The sequence below is a fragment of the Pleurodeles waltl genome, chromosome 2_1 (genome assembly GCF_031143425.1).
Source record: "Pleurodeles waltl isolate 20211129_DDA chromosome 2_1, aPleWal1.hap1.20221129, whole genome shotgun sequence".
Lineage (NCBI taxonomy): Eukaryota > Metazoa > Chordata > Amphibia > Caudata > Salamandridae > Pleurodeles > Pleurodeles waltl.
In genome coordinates this window covers 707,700,983-707,725,503 of record NC_090438.1, presented here as the reverse complement: position 1 = coordinate 707,725,503, position 24,521 = coordinate 707,700,983, and the positions used below count along the sequence as shown (strand labels likewise).

At 48.0% G+C, this 24,521-nt stretch overlaps 1 protein-coding gene and 1 pseudogene across 2 annotated transcripts in view; both read right to left on the bottom strand.

Annotated features, from left to right (window-relative positions):
* LOC138267833 (N-acetyllactosaminide beta-1,6-N-acetylglucosaminyl-transferase-like) overlaps positions 1–8,738 on the bottom strand; it is a 135,621-nt gene extending 126,883 nt beyond the window's left edge. Inside the window, exon 1 of one of the 2 annotated variants that reach the window (XM_069217051.1) lies at positions 7,351–8,738. In XM_069217051.1, the coding sequence (XP_069073152.1) occupies positions 7,351–8,272 (922 nt within the window). In that variant the 5' untranslated portion in view covers positions 8,273–8,738. The remainder of the gene's footprint in view (positions 1–7,350) is intronic. The other variant, XM_069217058.1, reaches the window with a different exon arrangement.
* LOC138270038 (N-acetyllactosaminide beta-1,6-N-acetylglucosaminyl-transferase-like) lies at positions 132–7,167 on the bottom strand (annotated as a pseudogene).
* Positions 8,739–24,521: the final 15,783 nt, after the last annotated feature.

The following is a 24,521-nucleotide window of genomic DNA, read 5'->3' as shown; positions in this document are numbered from 1 at the left end:
GCGGAAAGTCAGAATGACCGCCTAAGTCTCCAAATCCTGTAATGGATACCTGCAACATTTTTCCCATGTTGCTTGCAGTCAGTCAGGATGCCTCATCCTGCAGGAGTCTCACTCCACAGAAGCAAATTGGCTCAAAGGGACAAAATGTCTCTGAGCCAATCAGAATGCTCAATTATTCGAAGTTGGGTTTGATGGACACTCGCAAGAGTGACTTAGTAATGCTCATCTAGACTGTACGAGTCCTTAGGCCACTTCAGGAGATCGCTCATCTTCCAAGATAAACCTGAAAATTCTCTGGTGAGTGCCATGTAGACTGTCCCAGCGTAGGTGGTCATATTATGTGGAGGAGGCACTTTCATCAGCCTCAATTTTACAGTCTGATGGGTGAAAGGTTTATGTGCTTTCTGCACAATTTCTTTGCTGGTCTTCAAGGGGAAATCTTGACAACAGGTGTTGATGTATCTCCACCACACCAGTGAAGCTATCAGGTCTTCCATACAGTTCAGGTCAGCCTGAAGTCTGGACACCCCAGAGTACACCACTGGTTCGTTTTTTTGAGGCCAGTAAAGCACTGGGGAAACAGTCTGAAAACAATTGCTTGAACTCAGATGTGGCCTTCTTCTCCACACTAACAATTTGAGGCATGTACACATCTCTTAAATGTGTGGAAATCTTTATGCAGCACCATGACATGGGCCAGAGGGAAGACCACTTTCTCTGCAGAGAGCAGCGTTAATATATACTGGTTCTAGGGACTATACTCGCAACAATTGTTTTTTTCTCCCAATGACGCTAATAGTTTATTTCCCAAATAAAATATGCTTTTCTTGCTAAAAAGGAGGCACAACCTTCAGCTAACAAACTTCTCTCACAGGAGGTGTACACACAGGTGTCTCTGCTGTGTGTATACAGAGCAATGGCTCTTAAAGTTTTGACTTCTGTGGACCCCCACTTAATCATTAGTGGAACCCAGGGACCACCGCTGAATCATTAATGGAATCCAGCTACTCCCCACTAAGTCCTTCTGGGAATCTTGGTACCTCAGCTTAAGCAATTTTGATGATTTGATCCACATAGTACACAAAATACAGAAACAAGTATTCATCTAACAAATACGCAAACAATGAAATCGTTTATTTTATGTACAAATAGGAAAAAAATCGAAACTTTAATTTCAATAGAAGTTTTGAGTTTTTCTAAATTCAGTTGCGGGCACCCATTGTCCATACTATCTATATACGGTTTGATGTACCTCCACTGCTCCCACCAATGAATCTAATTATGCATTTTTAGCCTTACAGAGCTTTTTGAAAGAAATAATTTTTACATGTCGCTTCTTTATGTATGAACACTTCATACATGCGCCTTATTATTTAATTTTCTAAGAAGTCGTGTACCCTCTGAGTAGGCGTTGTAAACCCCCAGGGGTCCCTGCACCACAGGTTGGGACTGCTGATATAGAACGTCAGCCAGTCAGTGGCGTTAAGCAATACAAAGGTCAGAATGAGTTGCAACCAACGCCTCAACCCAGCGACCTCGACTAAAACATGAAAATACTGACCATGCCGGTAGAACAACTGTTTGGTGGTATCTATAGATGTGAACGATGTTGTAATCTACGCAGGCAGACAGGAAGTAATCCATGCCGGGGGAGGGCTCTCAGGTGGATTTCTTGCGCATCTGGCTCCTTGTGCTGATGTACCCTTACATCAGGGCCTGCTCCTATGCCTGAGCGCCGGACTCGGCCCTTTGTTAGCTGTTTTTCAAAAGGACTCAGGTCTGTTATGATTGTAAGACGGTAGATGAATGCAAAAAGAACTCCGAGTCTATACTCTAGCGCTATTACGTAGGAGTTTTTTCTACGTGCATCAACTACTGTTTATCCACGTGTGAGCTCCAGGACGTCGACCTTTCTCTAGTCCTTTCACATTCATGCCCTAACTTACAGTAATTTTGTCCTTCACCTCAGCGCTAAAAGAGGCAGCTGTTCTGTTTCTCGGCCAGGTTAACTGTAAATAAAAAGATTTGGTGGTCTTTTTGCGGGGTCACTTATTTACATGGCCTAAACGGGTTTACTTCGAACAGACTTGCATCCGGAGTGACTGAGTGGGGTGGCAGAAGGAGTGGGTCAGTGAGAGAGCGAGAAAGGGAGACTTAAAGGGATGGAGGCACATGTAGAACGAAGAGAGGTAGGCAGAGGGGAGATGGATCGATTGATTGGTTTTGGGGTGCCCCGACTCATTCCTTCTTCGTCTCTCTTTCTTTTTTGGGACTCTATCGTCTGTTTTCTTGTGTTCCTCTTTCTCCCTACCTTTGTCTCTCCATGTCTTTTTTCTTTATTACTTCATCTGTCACTAACTCTCCCCTTTTTCCTCTCCCTGACTTTTTACTCCCTGGCTGTCTCCCCATTTTGCTTTACCTTTATCTTTCTGTCTCTCGTTCTCAGTCTGTCTATTTCTTTGACTGGTTCTCTCCTTGTCTCTCCCTCTCAGTCGCTCCCTGTCTTCCAGCCTCTATCTGTCTTTCTTTTCTCTGTCTCCTTCTCTAGGGATCTCCCTGTCTCTCTCTTTCCATCTCTCCCTTTCTTTCTCTATTTCCTCGTGTCATTCTCTGCCCCTCCCTGTCTATCTTTGTTTTTCAATGTCTTTCTTTCTCTCTCTCTCTCTGTATTTCCAAGTCTCTTTCTGTTTTGACTTCTCTGTCTCTCCGTCTCTCGTTTTCCTCAATATTTCTCTATCGTCCTCACCCCATATCAATCTTATGCCTCTCTACCTTCACGTGATTCTTCCTGTTTTTGATTCCTCTTCCTCTCCAATCTCTCTCCCCATTTCTCACTATTAATGTTTTTGTTTTTCTCTCCTTGTTGTATTTATTTCTTGCTGTCTCTCTATCTCTTTGTCCCTGGCTCTCTGCCTGTCTCTGTCTTTCTAGATCTCTCTCCGCCTTTCTATCTTTCTTTTCACATCTCTCTGCCATTTCCCCCTAATAGTTTCCCTGTCATTCCGTGGCCTCTCGCTCTGCCTCCCCATTTAGCTCTGAAATGATGTGTGTGAAGGGCCTAGGCTGGTGCACTACAACCAAGCCTCAAATGCTCAGTACTTTATTTTCATGTTAAATGCAAACTGGAACATGATGTGCATGATGCTTGCCGTGTCAAGCTACCAGCGAGCCCTGCAAGAGCTGAATCAAAGCCAGTGACAACGGTGTCCGTGACATGTGTTGGGTTGGAGGCGGCCTTTGGAGGATAATAATGGTGGAAGAGGGGTTGGTGTGTTATAGGTCTCTGAGAAAAGCAGACACAGGCGTTGCAGAGCAGAGCGGGCGGATGAAGGTGGCATGGGCACAGATGGCTTAGGAGCAGGTCATGACATGGAATGCAAAGAAGATGCTTTTGGATCACTGAGAAGGGCCACAGTGGTGGTTAATTGGGGGTTGGAAAAAAGTGTGGGGGGCACAAAGAAGAGGAAACATTTAGGAAGGGGAAGTAGGTCTTAGACAAAGACATTGCCAAGGATAAGGTGAAAGTGGTGAGTAATGGTGAGAAGGATATAACAGTTGGAACACTTAAGCAGGCAGAAAAGGAAGAGACTAAGAAATAGGAAGGATATAAAGCATGTGAAACTCCTGTTTATGGGGGCAATTTTGCCTTTAGGGGCACACTTGATGTTATCCACAAAGTAGAAAATTTGGAAGGGCGAATATTTAAAAAAAGTTCAAGTAATAGCACAAAGAGGGCAAAAGAGGGGTCGAAAGTGGAGGAGCGGGAGCTGCCTTGAAGGCCAAGAATGCCAGGAAACACTGAGAATTAGGCAGAAGCATTTTACAATGCACCGGTGTATATTGCAAGAAGTTCCCAGAATGCAATGCAGAGGTATTTGAATACACGTTAAGGAAAGATCAAATACTGTTTAAAGGTGTGGCTTGGGTCAGGGACGATGAAAGGTTTAAGGCTCTTGCAGAGGATGCAGACAGTAAGTGGGAAGAGTTAGATAACAGATGTGTGTCTGCAGTGGACGGTGCCTGCACCCACAACATGTACAGCAAGAGACCTTCCATTGTCAGACCCAGAGAGGGGTGGAAGGTGTTGGGAGGATTCAGAATACACTGGGAGGTGTCTGTTGGGCTTTTAAAAACATTTTTACAACAGGAGATTTTGCACGTTTTAGTATGAGTGTGCCATACGTGGGGCTAAGCACTGTATCATACAACGCTTCAATGAAGTGGTTTTCTGGCAGAATATCGAGGACAAAAATATTGTAAAGCCAAAATATAATGGCAGAAGTATCGAGGACAAGAATATGGGCGATGTAGACTCCCCCTGGGGCATGTAACACCAGCAAATGTTGGTAATTTGAGAGGTGTGGAGCATGTATTTCCACAAAAGTAAGCCACGGCTCATCCAGCCAATTTATATCTGCGAGCGCAACCTCTGATACGATGCCATCAATGGAGCTCAATGGAGGAGTTTCTTGCTGCAGACTTATTGACTATATCATTGCTCATTATAAAACATCTACATCATTGTTCTACTAAAATGGCGGGTTTCTTGTTACCCCTTCCCCTGAAGGTCTGAGACGTCATTCATGCTCTGTGTAGCACCTTACAAAAATCAATAAAAAAATACCTAAAAACAAAAGAAAATCGAACTTCTTTTCTTATCCAGATCCCTCTGCCCTTGGCACACTAATCGCATGGCCCACCAGAAACAGGACGGCAAGCTTGAACAAGGGTGGAATGCGGGTGCAGGTACAGGTGGATGTGCTTTGTTCCTAGGATAAATACAAAGGTGATCACTCATATATTGACACGTTTAGTTGAAATCTGCAATCTGGTATTTTTACGGGCGGGGCTATCGCTGGCAGGTTCAACAGGCGAAGTGTTTATTCTGCGGATTGGCACTGCCCTGCACTTTAGACAGCTCTGACGGCTGCAATTACCTGCTGAAAGGACTGGGCAAGAGCGGGGACAGATTGGTGTAATGTGAACTGGATGGCTCTTGAAGTATGCCGTGTCTACGACTTGGCACCCCTGCCCGATTCCCATTGGCCTTGTACCTCCCTAGAAGAATTCAAAGGGACATTAAAGCAGCAGCTACCTAGGGCAGCAGAAAGATGAACACCCTCTGTATTTCACTCCAAGAAGCACAATATTTGTAACCAGATAGCCCTGCTCTCGATATTTCACCTTTAATGGAACATCTCCCATCCTAAAATGTTTTGCATTTACTGTATGTTTACTATGGGTCCCATTTGCCCTAAACGAAACCTACATAATTGATCAAATAAATACATAAATAAACTGACAAGACGTCTGTGTCGCCATAATGTGGCCTGATTTTTTAAATTGATGCAAGTGTCTAAATGAGGAAAATATCTGACGGTCTGTTGCAGGGGAACAACACACAGGGCATATTACCAAAGATCCCAAATGATATTACAGAACACCATGACGGCGCCATAAGCATCTGGGCAGGTTATCGCCCTGTGTCTCTTTCTCATTTATATGTGGATTGAAGAGCACTACCTCTCTTCCGTCCATTGCAATTTAGGGTTATCAAGGTCACACATTCTTTTCTCGCCGCGCCCACCAACCCCACCCCACCTCTCCCCAACAGCATATATCCCCTGTGATTGCAGTACTTTTTGTCTACACCTACCTTCTGCCTACATTTAAATGCTGACATTCCAAAGCAATATCTATAGTGTATAGAACTGAGGAGTCGGTATGGTATAGAGAAATAACTAGAAATCTGACATAAATAAGACACGTGAAACATTAGTGGGGTATTTCATCCTTACATACGAAACTCACATATCTAATTACTGTTTTAGTGACACCACTCCACTCTACGCAATGCAAATCCACGCTACGCAACACCACTCTACTCTAAGCAACGCCGTTCCGTGCAACTGCACTCTACCATATGCAACACCACTCCACTCTACTCAATGCAACTGGACTCCACTCTGTATCACTCCACTCGCCACCACTTTACTCCACACCACTCTGCACATCGTCACTCTGCGCATCACCATTTTACGCATTACCAATCTATGCCACACCACTCTATGCCACTCCACTCTATGCCACACCACTCCATGCCACTCCACTCTGCAATGCCACTGCGCTGCACGCAACACCACTCTGCTCCATGCAGTGCCACTCCATTCTATGCAATGCCACTCCACACAACTGCACTCCACTCTATGCCATGCCACTCACCTCTACGCAACACCACTCAGCTTTACGAGGTGCCACTCCATGCAGTTGCACTCCACTTTATGGCACTCCAAACTACACCACGCAATGCCATGCAAAGCTACGTAACACCATGCCACTCCGTGCAACACCACTCCACGCAATACCACTCCATGCAATGCCATTCTACACTACGCACTGCTAAAACATATTGACAACGCCAAAAGCTCGAAGCTCAGCCATTGCCAAGACCTATTGGCTTTGCCAATGCTAGTTTTCTTTTACCGTCTCCAAATCTCACTTGATCACTGTCTACACGATGTCCCATTTCTCTCCTGCGTTCTGTCTCTCTTTCTCTCTGCCATTCTCTTTGTCTTCTCGCTCTCCCTTACTCTCTCTGTCATTTTTTCTCTCCCGTTGCTCTCTTTTACCATTTCCTCCTTGTTCATCACCGTTCTTTTATATTTCTTCAGTCTTTCTCTCTCTGCCTTCTCTCACTACCTTTCTCTTTCATTTTATCTTTCTCTCTCTCTTCCTCCTTTGCTACATCCTCTCCTTTGTTCTGTCTCTGCCCCCACATCTTTGCTATTCGCACTTTCTCTGTCTCTATGTATTCTTACTCTTTTTCACTGTCCGTTTTTACATCTCTTTCTTTCTGTCTTTGCAACTTCTCTCACATTTCTCCCTATCTTTCTGTTTCATTCTATTTCTCTTATTCTCTTTCTCCTCTGCTGTCCAGTGACTATCACAGTCCTCGCAGGGGGCGAGCACCCGGGGGGTAAGGGCGGCGGGGGCCCTCAGCACAGCACCTGGGCTGAGTGAGTCAGGTGTGGGGCCCCCGCCATGTTCTTTGCAGGGGGGGGGTGGCTTCAGTTTCGTTACGCCACTGGCTGTATCATCTCCTTCCTCTTGCTGTATGAATGCTCGCCTTTTCTTTTTTGTCCTTTGCACAGAATGTTTCACCTTCATAATCTCTATTGTAATATTTACAACACGCATTTTGCAGTTAATTTCTGTTCAGTAAATCAATCCTTCCTCTCCAAAAGGATGTAATAGAACATGTGTGTTCTTAGATCGTACTAACGGCAGAAAGTGCATTCTATAAATAAGTCTAACATAACATAGAAGAATACGCCATGAAGTGCGCCCTACCTGGTATCCGGTTGAGTGTGATCCAGTAATGCTCATCTGGACTGTAGGTATCCTTAGACCACTTTAGTAGATCGATGGCCCGCTCATCTTCCAGGATAACTCTGGTGAATTCTCTGGTAAGGGCCACGTAGGCCGTCCCAAAGTAGATGGTCATGTTATGGGGAGGGGGCGCTTTCATCATCCTTGATTTTAGAGTCCGAGGGGGTGAAAGGTTTATGTGCTCCCTGTACACATATTTTGTCCTGGGGTCTGTATGGTGCCGCGATAGCACTCCAGGGGTGATATTGGATCCATTAAAACTCTTTAGATGCTGTACAATTTCTTTGTTGGTCTTCAGGGGGAAATCTTGACCACAGGTGTTGATGACGTATCGCCACGGTACCTGTGAAGCTATGAGGTCTTCCATACAGTTCAGGTCGGCCTGAAGTCTGGACACCCCTGCGTACACCACTGGCTCGGTTTTTGAGGCCAGAAAAACATTGGGGAAACAGTCCACAAATTCCGCCAGCAATTGCTTGAACCCAGACGTGGCCTTCTCGTCCACGTGGATACAGTAAACATTTTGAGGCATGTAGATGGCCCTGAAGAGCCTCTCAAATGTGTGGAAATCTCTGTGTAGGGCTATAACGTAGGCCAAAGGGAAGGTCTCTTCCTCGAAAGAGAGCGGCGACGTGATATATTGGTTCTGGAGAACATACTCTTCGCAAGTGGCGTTTCCAAAAGACGTCAACAGTTGGTTCCCCCAAATAAAATATGACTTTCCCGCTCGAAAGGAGGCGCAGGCTTCTGCTAGCAGACTGCTCTCACGGGCGGCGGTGAGCTGGGACTCTCTGCTCGGTGTATAATGAATGGTAAAGCTCACCAGCCAAACCGTGGCACAAAGCAGCACAAAGGACAAAGTGAACTGCACCCAGCGCCTCATCCCTGCGAAATTCCCTCAGCCTGTGTGTGCTTAATCCTTGCAGGCAGAAGGCAGTACCTGTCGGGGAGGGCTCGGAGGTGGATTTCTTCCATTTTGTTTCCTTGTGGTATTTGCTATTCACCTGCCACTGCCTCGGGGTTTGCGCGTAAACCGTCGCTCAGCCCTCAGTTATTTGTTAGCTGTTTGCTTAAGAACGAGGGTCTGTTCAGATTGTAGGAGGTGTGATAACGGCAGGAAAAACTGACTTCTGTAGGGTGTTGCTCGGGGGTGTTTTACACCTTAAAGACCTACCTTTTTATCAATTCAGCTTCAGAACTTTGATCTTTCTCTCGTTCTTTCACCCTCATCCTCTACATTGCTGTAGTACTTCATGTAGATTTGCAGGCGCCCACAGCAAGCAGCAGTAGGGCGCCATTAGTCGCTCCACGGCAGGACGCAAGGAGGGAGTCCGGGACGCTTGTCGCTTTTGCCAGCAAGGAGGGTTAGCAGTGTGTCACGGTCCAGTAACAATCCCAGTGGCACCAAAGACGATTACATAAAGCACTCACCTTTCTCTTGTCTGCAAATACGACTTGATATATGCGTGGAGTAAACTAGTTTCTTAAAGATACCATTCCATGATATGTGACTCGTAAGGACAGGCTGTTTACCAGCAACAAAAAACGCAGGTGCCGGCGTCAACGAAACGGCACGATTTCCACATTTTAGCTTTGCCTTAAGGAAACACAGAATATCTGAACATTCAACCGTACTGGTGCGAGATCCAGTTTAGCAAATAAGACAAATGTTAATCTTCTTTCACCAGTTACCAAACACGCAGCTCAACAAGCAATGTCCCTAAATAATTCCCAGCTCCCTAGGAACCGTTGTAAATATAATACATAAAATGAAATAACTAAAAGTAAATAGATACATTTGTAAACTGTTATAAAGGCGGAAAAAACGCTTAATCACCTTTGAATAAGCGTGATAGGTATATTTTTTTTAAAACGCAGTTTGTCAATCTATGCTGTGTAAACTAACCTACCACCTTAAAAGTGATATCCCGAATATGATGACTCTGCTCCTACACAAGTCTACGAAAATCGTAACTCGGGCGGAAAATGCTCAGGTCGGGAAAAGTTCAACACGGTTACATTAGATTAGTGGTTGATTGCCTTGTGGTTTATGTGGGCCCATTTAGGGTGACCGACTACCGTCAGTACATTTCACCGACTTGCCATGATTTCACCCTGCCATCCCTTGTCCGTGATGAAAGCCTTAACGCATGGCATTTGTCAGTAATTTTAGCGTTTCACCAAAAGGGCACTGGACGGCAGGGCAAAATTACTGGCAGTTTAGTTTCCCCAGCTGGATTCAAAGGCAGGGAGTTTCCTATGCTCTGAGGGAGGGAGGGGCAGACAGGTAAGAAACAGAACTTCCTTCTAGGGTGTCTCCTTCCCTAAAGAAATGCAAATGTGGGAAACTGGTAAATCTGCAAATGCAAAGGGGCTTGAAAACCTGCATTAACTATAACCAAAGGAGTCACTTAAAGCTTTCTGATGGCAAAGATATTTTCTTTTAGAGAGGCACTATAATGGTCTTCCAAGGTGAGCTGTGGAGTGTGTGGTTTTAATGGAGTGTTATAAAAAATGTTAGTACTAGGTATCAACTGTATATTATTCAAATCTGTATTTGAGAAGCCCTTTTTTTATTTTACCAAAATATTTTTGCGCATTTTGTAGCAGCCTATATTATGATGTAATTGTATTAATATAGCGCTTACTACCCCTGAGGAGGCGTCAAATGCATGTTTAAAATAAGGACTTACACATTTAAAGTTCTTTCAGGGACCTCGGTACCTCATAGTACTAACAAACAATGGCTAAGCCAATAGGTCTCGTCTACGCAAGAGTTATTGGCTTAGCCAATGTGTTTTAGCCATGTTATACACCAGAGTGTCTGCTGTTCAGCATGGCTAAAAGTTAGTGGCATAGCGGTATGGAGTGGAGTAGAGTGGCATAGGAGCACTGGTATAGAGCCCAGCGGTGCAGAGTACAGGGCAATGGGATACAGTGCGGTTGTTTAGAGTGCATTGACGTAGAGTGCAGTGGTTTAGAGTGCAGTGGCATGGAGTGGCGTGGGACCGAGTAGAGTGGCATATAGTGCAGTGGAGTAGAGTGACATACAATAGAGTGGCAGAGACTGCAGTAGTGTAGGGCGGTGCAGTGGCATAGAGTGCAGAGTAGACTCACGTGGCAGAGAGTGCAGTGGCATAGTGTAGAGTGGTGCAGTGCAGAGTGGAGTATAGTGCTGTAGAGTGCAGTCGCTTAGAGTTGAGTGATGCAGAATAGAGTGGCATAGAGTGCAGTGGCATAGAATGCAGTGGTGTAGAATGCAGTAGTACAGAGTAGATTGGTGTACAGTACAGTGGCAGGGAGTGTAATGTTGCAGAGTAGAGTGTCAGTGCAGTGATGTAGAGTGGAGTAGAGTGGCACAGAGAGCAGTGGCGTAGAGTACAGTGGTGCAGAGTGCAGTGGCATAGAGTGGCATGGGGTAGAGTAGCATAGAGTGCAGTGGAGTAGAGTGGAATACAATAGAGTGGCAGAGAGTGCAGTAATGCAGAGTGGTGCAGTGTCATAGAGGAGTGCAAAGTAGACTAATGTGGCATAGAGTGCAGTGGCGTAGAGTGGTGCAGAGTGGAGTATTGTAGAGTGGTGCAGTGCAGAGTAGAGTATAGTGACTACACTGCAGTGGCATAGAGTGTAGTGATGTACAGTGTAGTGGCATAGAGTGCAGTGGCATATAATTCAGTAGTGCAGAGTAGAGTTGTGTAGAGTGAAGTGTTGCAGAGTAGAGTGTCAGTGCAGTGGTGTAGAGTGGTATAGAGAAAAGTGGCATAGAGTACAGTGGTGCAGAGTAAAGGGCAGTGGCATACAGAGCCTGACATTTGACTTTATTCTTTGAATGCACAGCAAATTTGATGAGATAAGAACAACATTTACAGGCCTGTTTACAGAAAGGGAGCACTCGGAAGGGTACTGTAAATAAGGTTTTAGCAAGGGAAGACACAATATCAAGCTGCATAGCCTAAAACAAATAAAGCCAGCAAATTGAAAGCAACGAAACGTGAGTTACAAACCACAAGGCCAATGGCAAGCAAGAGGTGGAATGTGTTCACAAGGAAGCACTATGAGTGTACTTATCAAATCAAATCAAAAACATTTATAAAGCGCGCTACTCACCCGTGAGGGTCTCAAGGCGCTAGGGGGATGGGGTTGCTGCTGCTCGAAGAGCCAGGTCTTGAGTTGCCTCCGGAATGCGAGGTGGTCCTGGGTGGTCCTGAGGTTGGTGGGGAGGGAATTCCATGTCTTGGCCACCAGGTAGGAGAAGGATTTCCCACCTGCCGTGGTGCGGCGGATGCGAGGGATGGCGGCGAGTGCGAGATTGGCGGAACGAAGTTGACGGGTGGGCGTGTAGAAACTGAGGCGACGGTTGAGGTATTCGGGTCCCTTGTTGTGAAGGGCTTTGTGTGCGTGGGTGAGGAGCCGGTAGGTGATCCTTTTGTTGACGGGAAGCCAGTGCAGGTGTCTCAGATGGGCGGAGATGTGGCTGTTGCGGGGTATGTCGAGGACGAGGTGGGTGGAGGCGTTTTGAATTCGCTGCAGACGTTTCTGGAGTTTAGCGGTGGTTCCTGCGTATAGGGTGTTGCCGTAGTCCAGGCGGCTCATGACGAGGGCGTGGGTCACGGTCTTTCTGGTGTCGGCGGGGATCCAACGGAAGATCTTTCGGACCATGCGGAGGGTGAGGAAGCAGGAGGATGATACGGCGTTGACTTGTTTGGTCATGGTGAGAAGTGGGTACAGGATGAATCCGAGGTTGCGTGCGTGGTCTGAGGGGGTTGGTGCGGTGCCAAGGGCCATGGGCCACCAGAAGTCGTCCCAGGCGGACGGGGTGTTACAGAGGATAAGGACTTCCGTTTTGTCTGAGTTCAGTTTCAGACGGCTGAGTTTCATCCATTCTGCGACGTCTTTTATTCCATCTTGCAGGTTGGCCTTTTGGCTGGTGGGGTCCTTGGTGAGGGAAAGTATCAGCTGAGTGTCGTCGGCGTAGGAGGTGATGTTGATGTTGTGTTTGCGTATGATGTCGGCGAGGGGGTTCATGTAGACATTGAAGAGAGTCGGGCTGAGCGAGGAGCCTTGCGGGACACCGCAGATGATCTCGGTGGGGTCTGAGCGGAACGGTGGGAGGTAGACTCTTTGGGAGCGGTTGGAGAGGAAGGAGGTGATCCAGTCCAGGGCCTGTCCTTGGATCCCGGTGGAGCGGAGGCGGGATATTAGGGTTCGGTGGCAGACGTTGTCGAAGGCAGCCGAGAGGTCGAGGAGGATGAGGGCGACTGTTTCTCCATTGTCCATCAGAGTTCTGATGTCGTCTGTGACTGAGATGAGGGCGGTTTCTGTGCTGTGATTGGCTCGGAATCCGGACTGAGAGGGGTCGAGTAGGTTGTTGTCTTCAACGAAGTTGGTAAGTTGCTTGTTGACGGTCTTCTCTATGACTTTGGCAGGGAAGGGGAGGAGCGAGATGGGGCGGAAGTTCTTCAGGTTGCTGGGGTCCGCCGTAGGTTTCTTCAGTAGGGTGTTGACTTCTGTGTGTTTCCAGCTCTCGGGGAAGGTGGCGGAAGCAAACAAGCTGTTGATGATGGTCTGGAGATGCGGGCGATGATGTCGTCGGCTTTGTTGAAGATGAAGTGTGGGCAAGGGTCCGAGGGGGCACCGGAGTGGATGGAGTTCATGGTGGCTTTGCTCTCTTCCGTGTTGATTTGAGTCCAGGCGTTGAGGGTGATGGCTGGTGTTGTAGGTTCTGTGGTGGTTGGCTGGGTCTGGTGTCCGAAGCTGTAGTGTAGGTCAGTGATCTTACGATGGAAGAAGGTGGCGAGGGAGTTGCAGAGGTCTTGTGAGGGCGTGATGGCGTTGGCGTTAGGGTTGGCGAGCTCTTTGACAATGTTGAAGAGTTCTTTGCTGTTGTGAGTGTTCTTGTCCAGTCTGTCTGTGAAGGAGTTTCTTTTGGTGGCGCGGATCAGTTGGTGGTGTTCGCGGGTAGCGTTCTTGAGGGCAGACATGTTATCTGCGGTGTGGTCCTTGCGCCAGGCTTTCTTGAGGGTGCAGCAGGTCTTTTTAGATTCCTTGAGGGTGTCTGTGAACCAGACAGGTTTCTTGGTGTTGGTCTGTCTTGGGAGGCATCTGAGGGGAGTGAGGTTGTCTAAACAGTTGGTGATCCAATGCGTGAGGCTGAGGGCTGCGTCATTGGGGTCGGTGGAGAAGGTGGGTTGGTTGTCGCTGAGAGTGGAGAGAAGCTGTTCCGCAGGGATTTTGTTCCAATGCCGGCGTGGGATGGATTGTGTGCGGAGGTGGCGAGTCTCGCGTCAGAAGGTGAAGTGGACACATCTGTGGTCGGTCCAGTGTATTACGGAGGAGTGGCTGAAGGATACGTGGTTGCTGGCGGAGAAGATGGGGTCGAGCGTGTGTCCGGCGATGTGGGTGGGGGTGTTCACCAGTTGCTTGAGACCGAGGTTGGCGAGGTTGTCGAGCAGGGTGGTGGTGTTGGGGTCGTTGTTCTGTTCCAGGTGGAAGTTGAGGTCACCGAGGAGGATGTAGTCCGGCGAGGCAAGGGCGTGCGGGGAGATGAAGTCAGTGATAGAGTCGCTGAAGAGGGCGCGTGGTCCAGGGGGTCTGTAGATGAGAGTTCCTCTGAGGGTGGTCCTGGGGTCTGTGTGGATCTGGAAGTGCAGGTGTTCGGCGGCGAGGGGGGTGTCGTCGGTGGAGGTGGTGACGTTGATGGAGTCCTTGAAGACGATGGTGATTCCTCCACCGACTTGGTTGGTGCGGTCTCTCCTGGAGATCTTGTAGCCGTCTGGGATGGCTATGGCGATGTCGGGGGCTGAAGAGGTGTTCATCCAGGTCTCAGTGATGAAGGCGACGTCCGGTGCGGTGGATTCCAGGAGGTCCCATAGTTCAATGGCGTGCTTGTGGACGGAGCGTGCGTTGATCAGGATGCATTTGAGGTGGTTGTTGACGCGTGGGCTGGCGGCCGGGGTGGTTTCACGGTGGAAGGTGAGTTTGCAGGTGTGGCATGCGAAGGGTCCGTGGGTGCGTTTCGGGTTGGCTTGGAAGCAGGTGCTGGAGCGCCCCGGGTTGAGGGCGTGGAGGGTGTTGGGGTCGTAGCGGTGCTGCGGGGTTTGGGAGTGCTGGGGGCCAGGGTTCGTGGCGCTGGGCGCGGTCCAGGCGCGGACAGGCACAGACGGGCTTGCCTTTGGCGCGCCAGCGGCGCAACCGCTGCGCACATCCGCACAGCGGCCGCCATAAGAAGGAGGAGGGGGGGAGGAGGGGTCAGCTGGGGGCGTGGGCGGGAGGGGGGCGACGAATGGGAGCAGGGGGGGCGGGGCAGAGCAGGAGGTGGCGGCAGGAAAGCAGAGGTTGGGGGGGTCAGGTAGCGGGGAGGGGAGAAAAGACAGGGGAGGGGGGTTACAGAGGTGGAGGGGAGTAAGGAAGAACAGGGGTGGAGGGGAGTAAGGAAGAAGAGGAGAGAAGAGTCAGGAGCAAAGGAGAGAAGAGTCAGGAGCAGAAGAGAGAGGAGTCAGGAGCAGAAGAGAGAAGAGTCAAGAACAGAAGAGAGAAGAGTCAAGAACAGAAGAGAGAAGAGTCAAGAAGAAGGGTAAAGAAGAAGAGGAGAGGAGAGTCAAGAAGAAGAGGAGAAGAGTCCGGAGAGACGAGAGAAGAGTCAAGAAGAGGAGTCAGGCAGAAAAGGAGAGACCTGAGAAGCAGAGGGGAAGTGTCCGGCAGATGGGGAGAGACCACAGAGGAAGAGAAGGAACACGCAGAGGAAAGTACAGAGGAGGAGAAGAACACGCAGTTTGGGTGTAGAGGAGAAAGAAGAACACAGATGAAGAACACAGATGAAGAACACAGATGAAGAAGGAAGAAAGAACACGCAGGTCGGGGTGCAGAGGAGAAAGAAGAAACACAGATGAAGAACACAGATGAAGAAAGAAGAAAGAACACGCAGGTCGAGGTGCAGATGAGAAAGAAGAACACAGATGAAGAACACAGTTGAAGAACACAGAAGAGGGACACGGAAGAAGAGAGAACACGCAGGTCGGGGTACAGAGGAGAAAGAAGAAACACAGATGAAGAACACAGATGAAGAAAGAAGAAAGAACACGCAGGACGGGGTGCAGAGAAGAAAGAAGAACACAGATGAAGAACACAGATGAAGAAAGAAGAAAGAACACGCAGGACGGGTGCAGAGAAGAAAGAAGAACACAGATGAAGAACACAGATGAAGAAAGAAGAAAGAACACGCAGGTCGGGGTGCAGAGGAGAAAGAAGAAACACAGATGAAGAACACAGATGAAGAAAGAAGAAAGAACACGCAGGTCGGGGTGCAGAGGAGAAAGAAGAACATAGATGAAGAACACGGATGAAGAACACAGATGAAGAAAGAAGGAGGAAGAGAACACGGTGAGGAAGAGGAGCGGGGCCGAGGAAGAGCAGAACACGCAGCAAGAGGGCTGCAGCAAGAGGGCAGTGAGCGAAGGGAAGAAGGACAGCAGAGGTGCAGAGAGAGGTTGGAGGAGAGAGCGGAAGGCAGAAGACAGAGGTACAGGAGAAGAGAGGTGAGTTGCGCAGGGCTGGGCGAGGGGCTGGGCGGGGGGAGTACTTACTGTTTTTAGCAGGTCTTGCTGGGAGGTGTCAGGAGCCTGGGCTGGTGGAGCTGCAGCGGCAGGGGGAGCGACCTACCTTCGGGTCAAGGGTCGCTAACTCTGCCGCGCAGCGGGCGCCATAAGAGGGAGGAGGGGGGGAGGAGGGGTCGGCGGGGGGTGGGAGAGGGGCGATGAATTGGAGCCGGGGGGGCGGGCCGAGCAGGAGGTGGCGGCGGGAAAGCGGAGGGTGGGGGGGTCAGGTAGCGGGGAGGGGAGAAAAGATAGGGGAGGGGGGTTACAGAGGTGGAGGGGAGTAAGGAAGAACAGGGTTGGAGGGGAGTAAGGAAGAGCAGAAGAGGAGAGGAGAGAAGAGTCAGGAGCAGAAGAGAGAAGAGTCAGGAGCAGAAGAGAGAAGAGTCAAGAACAAAAGAGAGAAGAGTCAAGAACAGAAGAGAGAAGAGTCAAGAAGAAGGGTAAAGAAGAAGAGGAGAGAAGAGTCAAGAAGAAGAGGAGAAGAGTCCGGAGAGACAAGAGAAGAGTCAAGAAGAGGAGTCAGGCAGAAGAGGAGAGACCTGAGAAGCAGAGGGGAAGCGTCTGGAAGATGGGGGGAGACCACAGAGGAAGTGTAGGAACAGACAGAGGAAAGTACAGAGGTGGAGAAGAACACGCAGGTCGGGGTGCAGAGGAGAAAGAAGAACACAGATGAAGAACACAGATGAAGAAAGAAGAAAGAACACGCAGGTCGGGGTGCAGAGGAGAAAGAAGAAACACAGATGAAGAACACAGATGAAGAAAGAAGAAAGAACACGCAGGTCGAGGTGCAGATGAGAAAGAAGAACACAGATGAAGAACACAGAAGAGAGACATGGAAGAAGAGAGAACACGCAGGTCGGGGTGCAGAGGAGAAAGAAGAAACAGATGAAGAACACAGATGAAGAAAGAAGAAAGAACACGCAGGACGGGGTGCAGAGAAGAAAGAAGAACACAGATGAAGAACACAGATGAAGAAAGAAGAAAGAACACGCAGGACGGGGTGCAGAGAAGAAAGAAGAACACAGATGAAGAACACAGATGAAGAAAGAAGAAAGAACACGCAGGTCGGGGTGCAGAGGAGAAAGAAGAAACACAGATGAAGAACACAGATGAAGAAAGAAGAAAGAACACGCAGGTCGGGGTGCAGAGGAGAAAGAAGAACACAGATGAAGAACACGGATGAAGAACACAAATGAAGAAAGAAGCAGGAAGAGAACGCAGTGAGGAAGAGGAGCGGGGCCGAGGAAGAGCAGAACATGCAGCAAGAGGGCTGCAGCAAGAGGGCAGAGAGCGAAGGGAAGAAGGACAGCAGAGGTGCGGAGAGAGGTTGGAGGAGAGAGCGGAAGGCAGAAAACAGAGGTACAGGAGAAGAGAGGTGAGTAGCGCGGGGCTGGGCGAGGGGCTGGGCGGGGGGAGTACTTACTGTTTTTAGCAGTTCTTGCTGGGAGGTGTCAGGAGCCTGGGCTGGTGGAGCTGCAGCGGCAGGGGGAGCGACCTACCCTCGGGTCAAGGGTCGCTAACTCTGCCGCGCAGCGGGCGCCATAAGAGGGAGGAGGGGGGAGGAGGGGTCAGCTGGGGGTGGGCGACAAATTGGAGCAGGGGGGGCGGGGCCGAGCAGGAGGTGGCGGCGGGAAACCGGAGGGTGGGGGGGTCACGTAGCGGGGAGGGGAGAAAAGATAGGGGAGGGGTGTTACAGAGGTGGAGGGGAGTAAGGAAGAACAGGGGTGGAGGGGAGTAAGGAAGAACAGAAGAGGAGAGGAGAGAAGAGTCAGGAGCAGAAGAGAGAAGAGTCAGGAGCAGAAGAGAGAAGAGTCAAGAACAGAAGAGAGAAGAGTCAAGAACAGAAGAGAGAAGAGTCAAGAAGAAGGGTAAAGAAGAAGAGGAGAGAAGAGTCAAGAAGAAGAGGAGAAGAGTCCGGAGAGACGAGAGAAGAGTCAAGAAGAGGAGTCAGGCAGAAGAGGAGAGACCTGAGAAGCAGAGGGGAAGTGTCCGGAAGATGGGGGGAGACCACAGAGGAAGAGAAGGAACACGCAGAGGAAAGTACAGAGGAGGAGGAGAACATGCAGGTCGGGGTGCAGAGGAGAAAGAAGAATCCAGACGAAGAACACAGATGAAGAAAGAAGAAAGAACACGCAGGTCGGGGTGCAGAGGAGAAAGAAGAAACACAGATGAAGAACACAGATGAAGAAAGAAGAAAGAACACGCAGGTCGAGGTGCAGATGAGAAAGAACACAGATGAAGAACACAGATGAAGAACACAGAAGAGGGACACGGAAGAAGAGAGAACACGCAGGTCGGGGTGCAGAGGAGAAAGAAGAAACACAGATGAAGAACACAGATGAAGAAAGAAGAAAGAACACGCAGGACGGGGTGCAGAGAAGAAAGAAGAAACACAGATGAAGAAAGAAGAAAGAACAAGCAGGTCGGGGTGCAGAGGAGAAAGAACACAGATGAAGAACATGGATGAAGAACACAGATGAAGAAAGAAGGAGGAAGAGAACGCGGTGAGGAAGAGGAGCGGGCCGAGGAAGAGCAGAACACGCAGCAAGAGGGCTGCAGCAAGAGGGCAGAGAGCGAAGGGAAGAAGGACAGCAGAGGTGCGGAGAGAGGTTGGAGGAGAGAGCGGAAGGCAGAAGACAGAGGTACAGGAGAAGAGAGGTGAGTAGCGCGGGGCTGGGCGAGGGGCTGGTCGGGGGGAGTACTTACTGTTTTTAGCAGGTCTTGCTGGGAGGTGTCAGGAGCCTGGGCTGGTGGAGCTGCAGCGGCAGGGGGATACTGTGTGGGGAAAGTCCAGTATTTTAGTCCAGTCCATATCTTGCAGAGGCTTGGCTACATCAATCACCCACGTAGTATTATGAGAAGACCTGGAGTGGTTTCCATGTTGCAGGAAAGTCTGTACACCCATTCTATCAGTTTGCCACCAGTTCCTATGGCGTAGAGCTTCTGGCACACACCTTGTAGGGTTAATGTTAGGTGGCAGACATGAAATAGGGCATTTAATGATTATTTAAGGTGGTTGTAAGTAAGGAGTTGACCGTGGTGAAGATGGTAGTCTGCCACAAGGGTTTGGAAATTTAGTAGCTCACCATCCAGAAACAAATCCTGCAATTTTAAGATACCCGCAGCATGCCACTGATGGAGTTGCTCTGAGCACAGCCGTCCTGTGCGAGTGGGAAGGCTTAGTAAAGGTAGTGCAGGAGCATAGGGTTTCTTCGTGTCAGTGAGTTTACAGGTTCTAGCAAGGCAAGAGAAAGCTGTGCATGATAACCCCAGATGGTGATCCGTAGAATGGTCAGTAGGAAACAATGAGCAGTGCATTAAGCCTTCCGTAAAAGTCTTTAGTGGTCAACCCCATCTCATGCAGGGAGGTGGGCAGAAAGCCAGCGAGCCACCCTTTGGACCTGTACAGCTGAATATTAGCATTCTAAGTCCAGAAGACCTAATCCACCCTCAGTCACGGGTAGCTTTAGAATGGAAAGAGCTACCTAATGGCACTGCAGTGACCAAATCAGATGTGTGGCATGTCTGAAGAAGGAATGAAGGACGAGCAGAGGAAGGTTTGAACAATAATACTATCATTGGGGTAGCACACCATCTTCACTAGTGCCACGTGACCCACTATAGAAGACAGAAGAGAAGACCAAAAAGCAAACTGGGGTTGAAGGGACTGTGACACTCTGCCGAGATTTCCATCATGCAAATCAGTGGAAGAATGGTAGGTATTAATCACTAGGTATCAAAAGGTAACTGGTTGTATATAAAGGGGAAAACAGTGCCCTATGTGAAAGAAACACTCATTACATTTTAAAATTCTCACATTTTGTTTGCGCAATTTACATCCCAAATATTTTGAAGATTCTATGTGTACTTGACACTCAGGGATAACTCAGATCCCTAATTTGGCTTTTGCTCAGTTTCAAAACCATTTAAAGACATGTACAAAGCAGGCAATTGCCTTGGACAACCTTGCAAGGGGCCTGGCCCCTGCTCACCCTTCAAAAGCATGAACAGCGGACCATTGCACCAGAAGAGTTTGCCAAGGTGGATGGGTGTTGCTTGTTCAACCACTTGACAGTGCCTCTTCTGTTTCTTTCCTGTGTGCAGAGACATCTCCCCAGGTACCCAATACCTTCCGTTAGTCTTGGTGGACCCATCTTGTCTGATTTTATGAATTGTCCCACCTTGTTCTTCTCTTCCTTATTTATCCAGTTCTTGGCAACAACCCTTCAAATCACTTGCAGTGGATCTCCAATTTGATCTAGATTTCATCCTCCTCTTTTATTACCTTTGATTGGTAGTCCGGGCTCGCATTTCTGAGATAAATGTATGGTCCTAGACATACACTCTAGTGCTGTGAGACTACAGACAAGTTGTGGGTACCTAACTTAGGTGTGAGACTGTCGCCCACACCATCTGCCCTGCCTCTTTCATTTTGTTTTTAGGTTGAAAGTCCATGGGTGGTTGGGGTAAGCCAGATGCTTCTGTTCAATTTGTTTAAACTAGCATAAGGTTAATTACCTTAATGTTTCCGAAACTGTTTGCCAGGGGTTTTAAAATGTTCAGAAACATAATCAAAATTTTGCTGTTGCTTTCTCTTCAAGAAAGATTGGGTAGATTTGGGTAGGGGTGATGGCCTAGCCGCAGTACTGAAGGGAATTAATTTACTACTGAACAAGGCTGTAATGTGACACCTGAATGTATCATACCAGGAGGCAATCACAAAAAGACCACAGTGAATAAATAGTGCTATGTTAAAAAAGAGTAAATAAATGCACTGACAACATAGTGAGGCATGGCCTCTCTTGCGTGTGCCTGTAAAACTGACATTTGTTCTTGAATTTTTGGCATAAAATTTGACCCTTTGTCCTGAATCTTTGTCCTGAATTTTGACCCTTTGTCTTGAATTTTTTACAGTCCTGTCCAGAATTTGCCTCAGTGCCAGATGGTCACCCAAGCACCAATTCTATCAGTGCTAGAGGCCAGGGACCGCCACTGAATCATTTTTGAAACCCCCCCACAGTGAGTCATTACTGAAAGCTGGGGACCTAGGGCCAGATGTAGCAAAGGTTTTTACCCATTCTGTGTCTATGGGAAAAAGTGTTCGTACATATGGCCCCTAATCTGTTAGTATTATTACATTTTCTAAGCAGCAGGGGCCCCCGGACCATGTATTAGATGCATGAAAGCATGAGATGGTATGGTGGTAGAGCTATGCCTAAGGGTCAGGTGAAGCAAGACTGAACCTGGGTGCAGTCAGTGTCTGGACATGTTCAGAAGGGCTTACTGGGACAGGACCTGGGTCCAGCCAGCATTGGGGACGGGCTCAGATGGGGTTACCTTGGGTGTGTAGCCGGCATTCCTGCAGTGTAGAGCAAGTCACTGGCATTGCTACGCCACATGAAATAGGCGGTGTATGTCTCATCACCATTTGAGGTGTAGAGGGTCTCCCAGGACATGCACTGTGCCGCTCCTTCAAAAGACAGCAGCGGAACACATAAACTGAAGCTAGGTACAGATGCCTGTGTACAAGTGGTGTGGTATGGGATAAGAAACAAACTAAGGAGGGTTGAACATAGGACAGTGCAATGGAAATTGGCCAATATAAGGAAGCACACCCATGAACCTTTTGACTTTAGAGGAGAAGTAAAGAAAGAAACCAGGCTAACGGGGCAACAACTCCCAATATGTTCATAGAAACCAATACACAGAGGTGGTGATTATTAACAATGATAATAAAACAAATTAAAAAAACAAAAGGACAGACAGTGCAGGAGTTATCGCAGGCAGGCATCAATTTTTGTGGCATGATATCTCATCTGAACCAGGCATTCCTTAGAATCTACGAAGTAATGCACATCATTGTAGTTTGCTCTTCCATAAGCAGTCACACGACTTGATGGTTAAAACTCTTAAATTATTTTAAATTTATATAATCGATCCTCCAGCATTCTTTGTTTGGGTAACTTTTTGCATTGCTTTACCCACATCTGCAGATGGCTATTCTTTAGGCTCATAATTTCAGTAAGTCATTGTAACTCTCTAGCCTAGTGCCTGTGGCTATGGTTCTTCAATTATGGTTGCCCCACATCAGCAACATTGACAGTTAACATGAGTTTTACCCATGATGCCCACAATGTTAGCTAATACTTGTTATCCCTTATGGGACAGTGTTCTGGGGCAGACCCCATGGCCTTGTGCATTATACTGCTGCCCTATCAGCAGGCTTATGAAGGATCATCAGGCTACTTGCAACAGTATTCACTTGTTGGTGCTAGTCAGTCTTGCAGTCAAAAGCCTGTGTCAGTTTTGAACAGGCACCACCCCCCAAGAAGGGTGACCCATCAATTGCTTTGCAATGGGCTACTATTTTTGGACGTGCCTAGATAGGGGAGGTAACATACCTGGAGTGCATAGACTTCAATGCAGGAGATGGATGCCTTCTAGGGCCAAAAGAGGTGGCTGCAGTGGGCTTATGTGCATGGTGTCTCCGGACAGGCAGGTCGGTCTCATTTTTGGGTTTACCAGATTACTTCCTTGCTGATACCTGACCAGAGGTCACCAATCGGTAGTACATATATTCTATGTCCAAAGGACTGGCATCCTATTTACCTTTTAATACGATGGTGATTCATGCAGCCCATGTCTTTACGAACAGGCTTGGGTTGCTTGGTTCAGACAATGTAGTCTAGTGAGGAAATACAACAAGGTGCAAGTGTCACACCAGTCAGGGTTGGGAGTTGCCAATCAAAGTGGTAACCAGAGGAGAAGTGATGCCAGAGGGTGTAGTGTAGCCATTTTTAATGTAGCTTTCTGCGCGTTTGCTTAAAGTATTAGGCCTCTGTGCACTTTGCCCTAGATGCTTTTTATTTAGCCTTGCACTGTTATTTTACAATAACCAGTTTCACGGTCTTGTTTTATTTTCTTCTATCACACTGTTTAGCTTACTTCAGCACTGAAGTTCTCAAACAATACATTCTTGCTCGCTCTGTGCTTCAGTCAAGGATACAGTCTGGTACATTGCCGATAGACATGGTAGAAGTTTAGTCTTTAGGGTTCGTAGAAAGTACACATTCTTACGTAGGGACGTTTCTTAGAACACCGGCGTGTTAGTTATAAAAACACTTCGTAGTCCTGGTACACGTAAGAGGGAGATTCCGACCAGGAACCCACAACTAGACGCTGACTGCCCTGTTGCGGATGCTGATCTTGATCACAGGCCTTTGCTCAGGTATGAGGGTCGATGTCCTCCCGGGGAATCTGAAAGGCAGGCTTAGAGCTTAACATGCTGTGCTCAAAATAGAACTTAGAAGAGAGAACGTAATCTAGTTGCACTATGATAGCGTTATTCTTATGTTTCACTCTCCTCGTTACTATTTCAATCCTACTGTGTTGTATGGTTCTGGTTATTGCGGCTCACACCTTGTTATCTAAAATGCAGTTGTTTTTATTAAACCAATCTTTAAAACTCAAACTGCCTTTGTCATTTATATATGAGACCACATTGTGTATGAGAGAACTGGTTGGGATCTGAGTGACCACGACTTCCCTGGTAAGCACTAAAATGTCATGCGCTCGGCTGCCCAATTGTCTCTTCCCTTTGGGAGAGATGAGGCACTGCTAGTTAGCCGGAGCTCAACCCGGATTTGGGGTGACAAGGGTCTTTCAATGTGGGTTAGACTTAGTCCCCCACACTGTGAACGATCTTGCTGCCCAAAAATCCAGTACTCTCATTAGGATAATGAGAGCCTACGTGACATGGCGTCGCCAACGATTGGTCTGGCACTAATTTTCGGCTCCACCAGTCTCTCTCGGTCTCATATATGATAATGATCCCTCAGTTCCTTTAACGGAGACGTCCGTGGCACTGAGGACTTCCACCACCGCGATATAGGTAACCCTAAATATAGCAGATGGTTGTTCAAGCTTGAACCTTAAAAGGAAAGACCTCGTTTTGGTGTGCCTTCTCTGAACCATCGCTGTTTTTCTAATGGCGAATCCCCAGGTAATACAAATAGCTCTTAATATGAGACAACCGCTCACAGCACATTTGATTGCACATGGTCTTACTATCCAGGGTGGTCAAGTCACGTTTGTGGTGGCATGCAGCCTATGGAACAGAACTTTTCTACTCCTGGGTCACATTTCCAGCAGTTGATGGGAATACAAATACATTTCACACATATACGGTTGCGAAGGCGCTTGGCCAGTACAGGACGTACGCATACCTAGAGATACCTCTATCTTATCAAGAACATAATAATTGGCTTGATGGCACCCTACCTCATACAATATTGCCAGTAAGGTTAGGTCCACTGAGTAATGATGGTCCGACCTGGCCTTTATTGGCCACATATACAGCACATCCTGCGGTTGCAAATATGCCGGTGGCTGAAGTTCGTCGTTTATTTACAGACTTAACGGCTACATATAGATGCTTAGTACAATTTGCGATGCATACACTAAATAGAAACCCATTGCGTGCTGCTCCAGCACAACCACATGCAGTAGCTCCAGGTATAAACCCGGCGACTGTACACT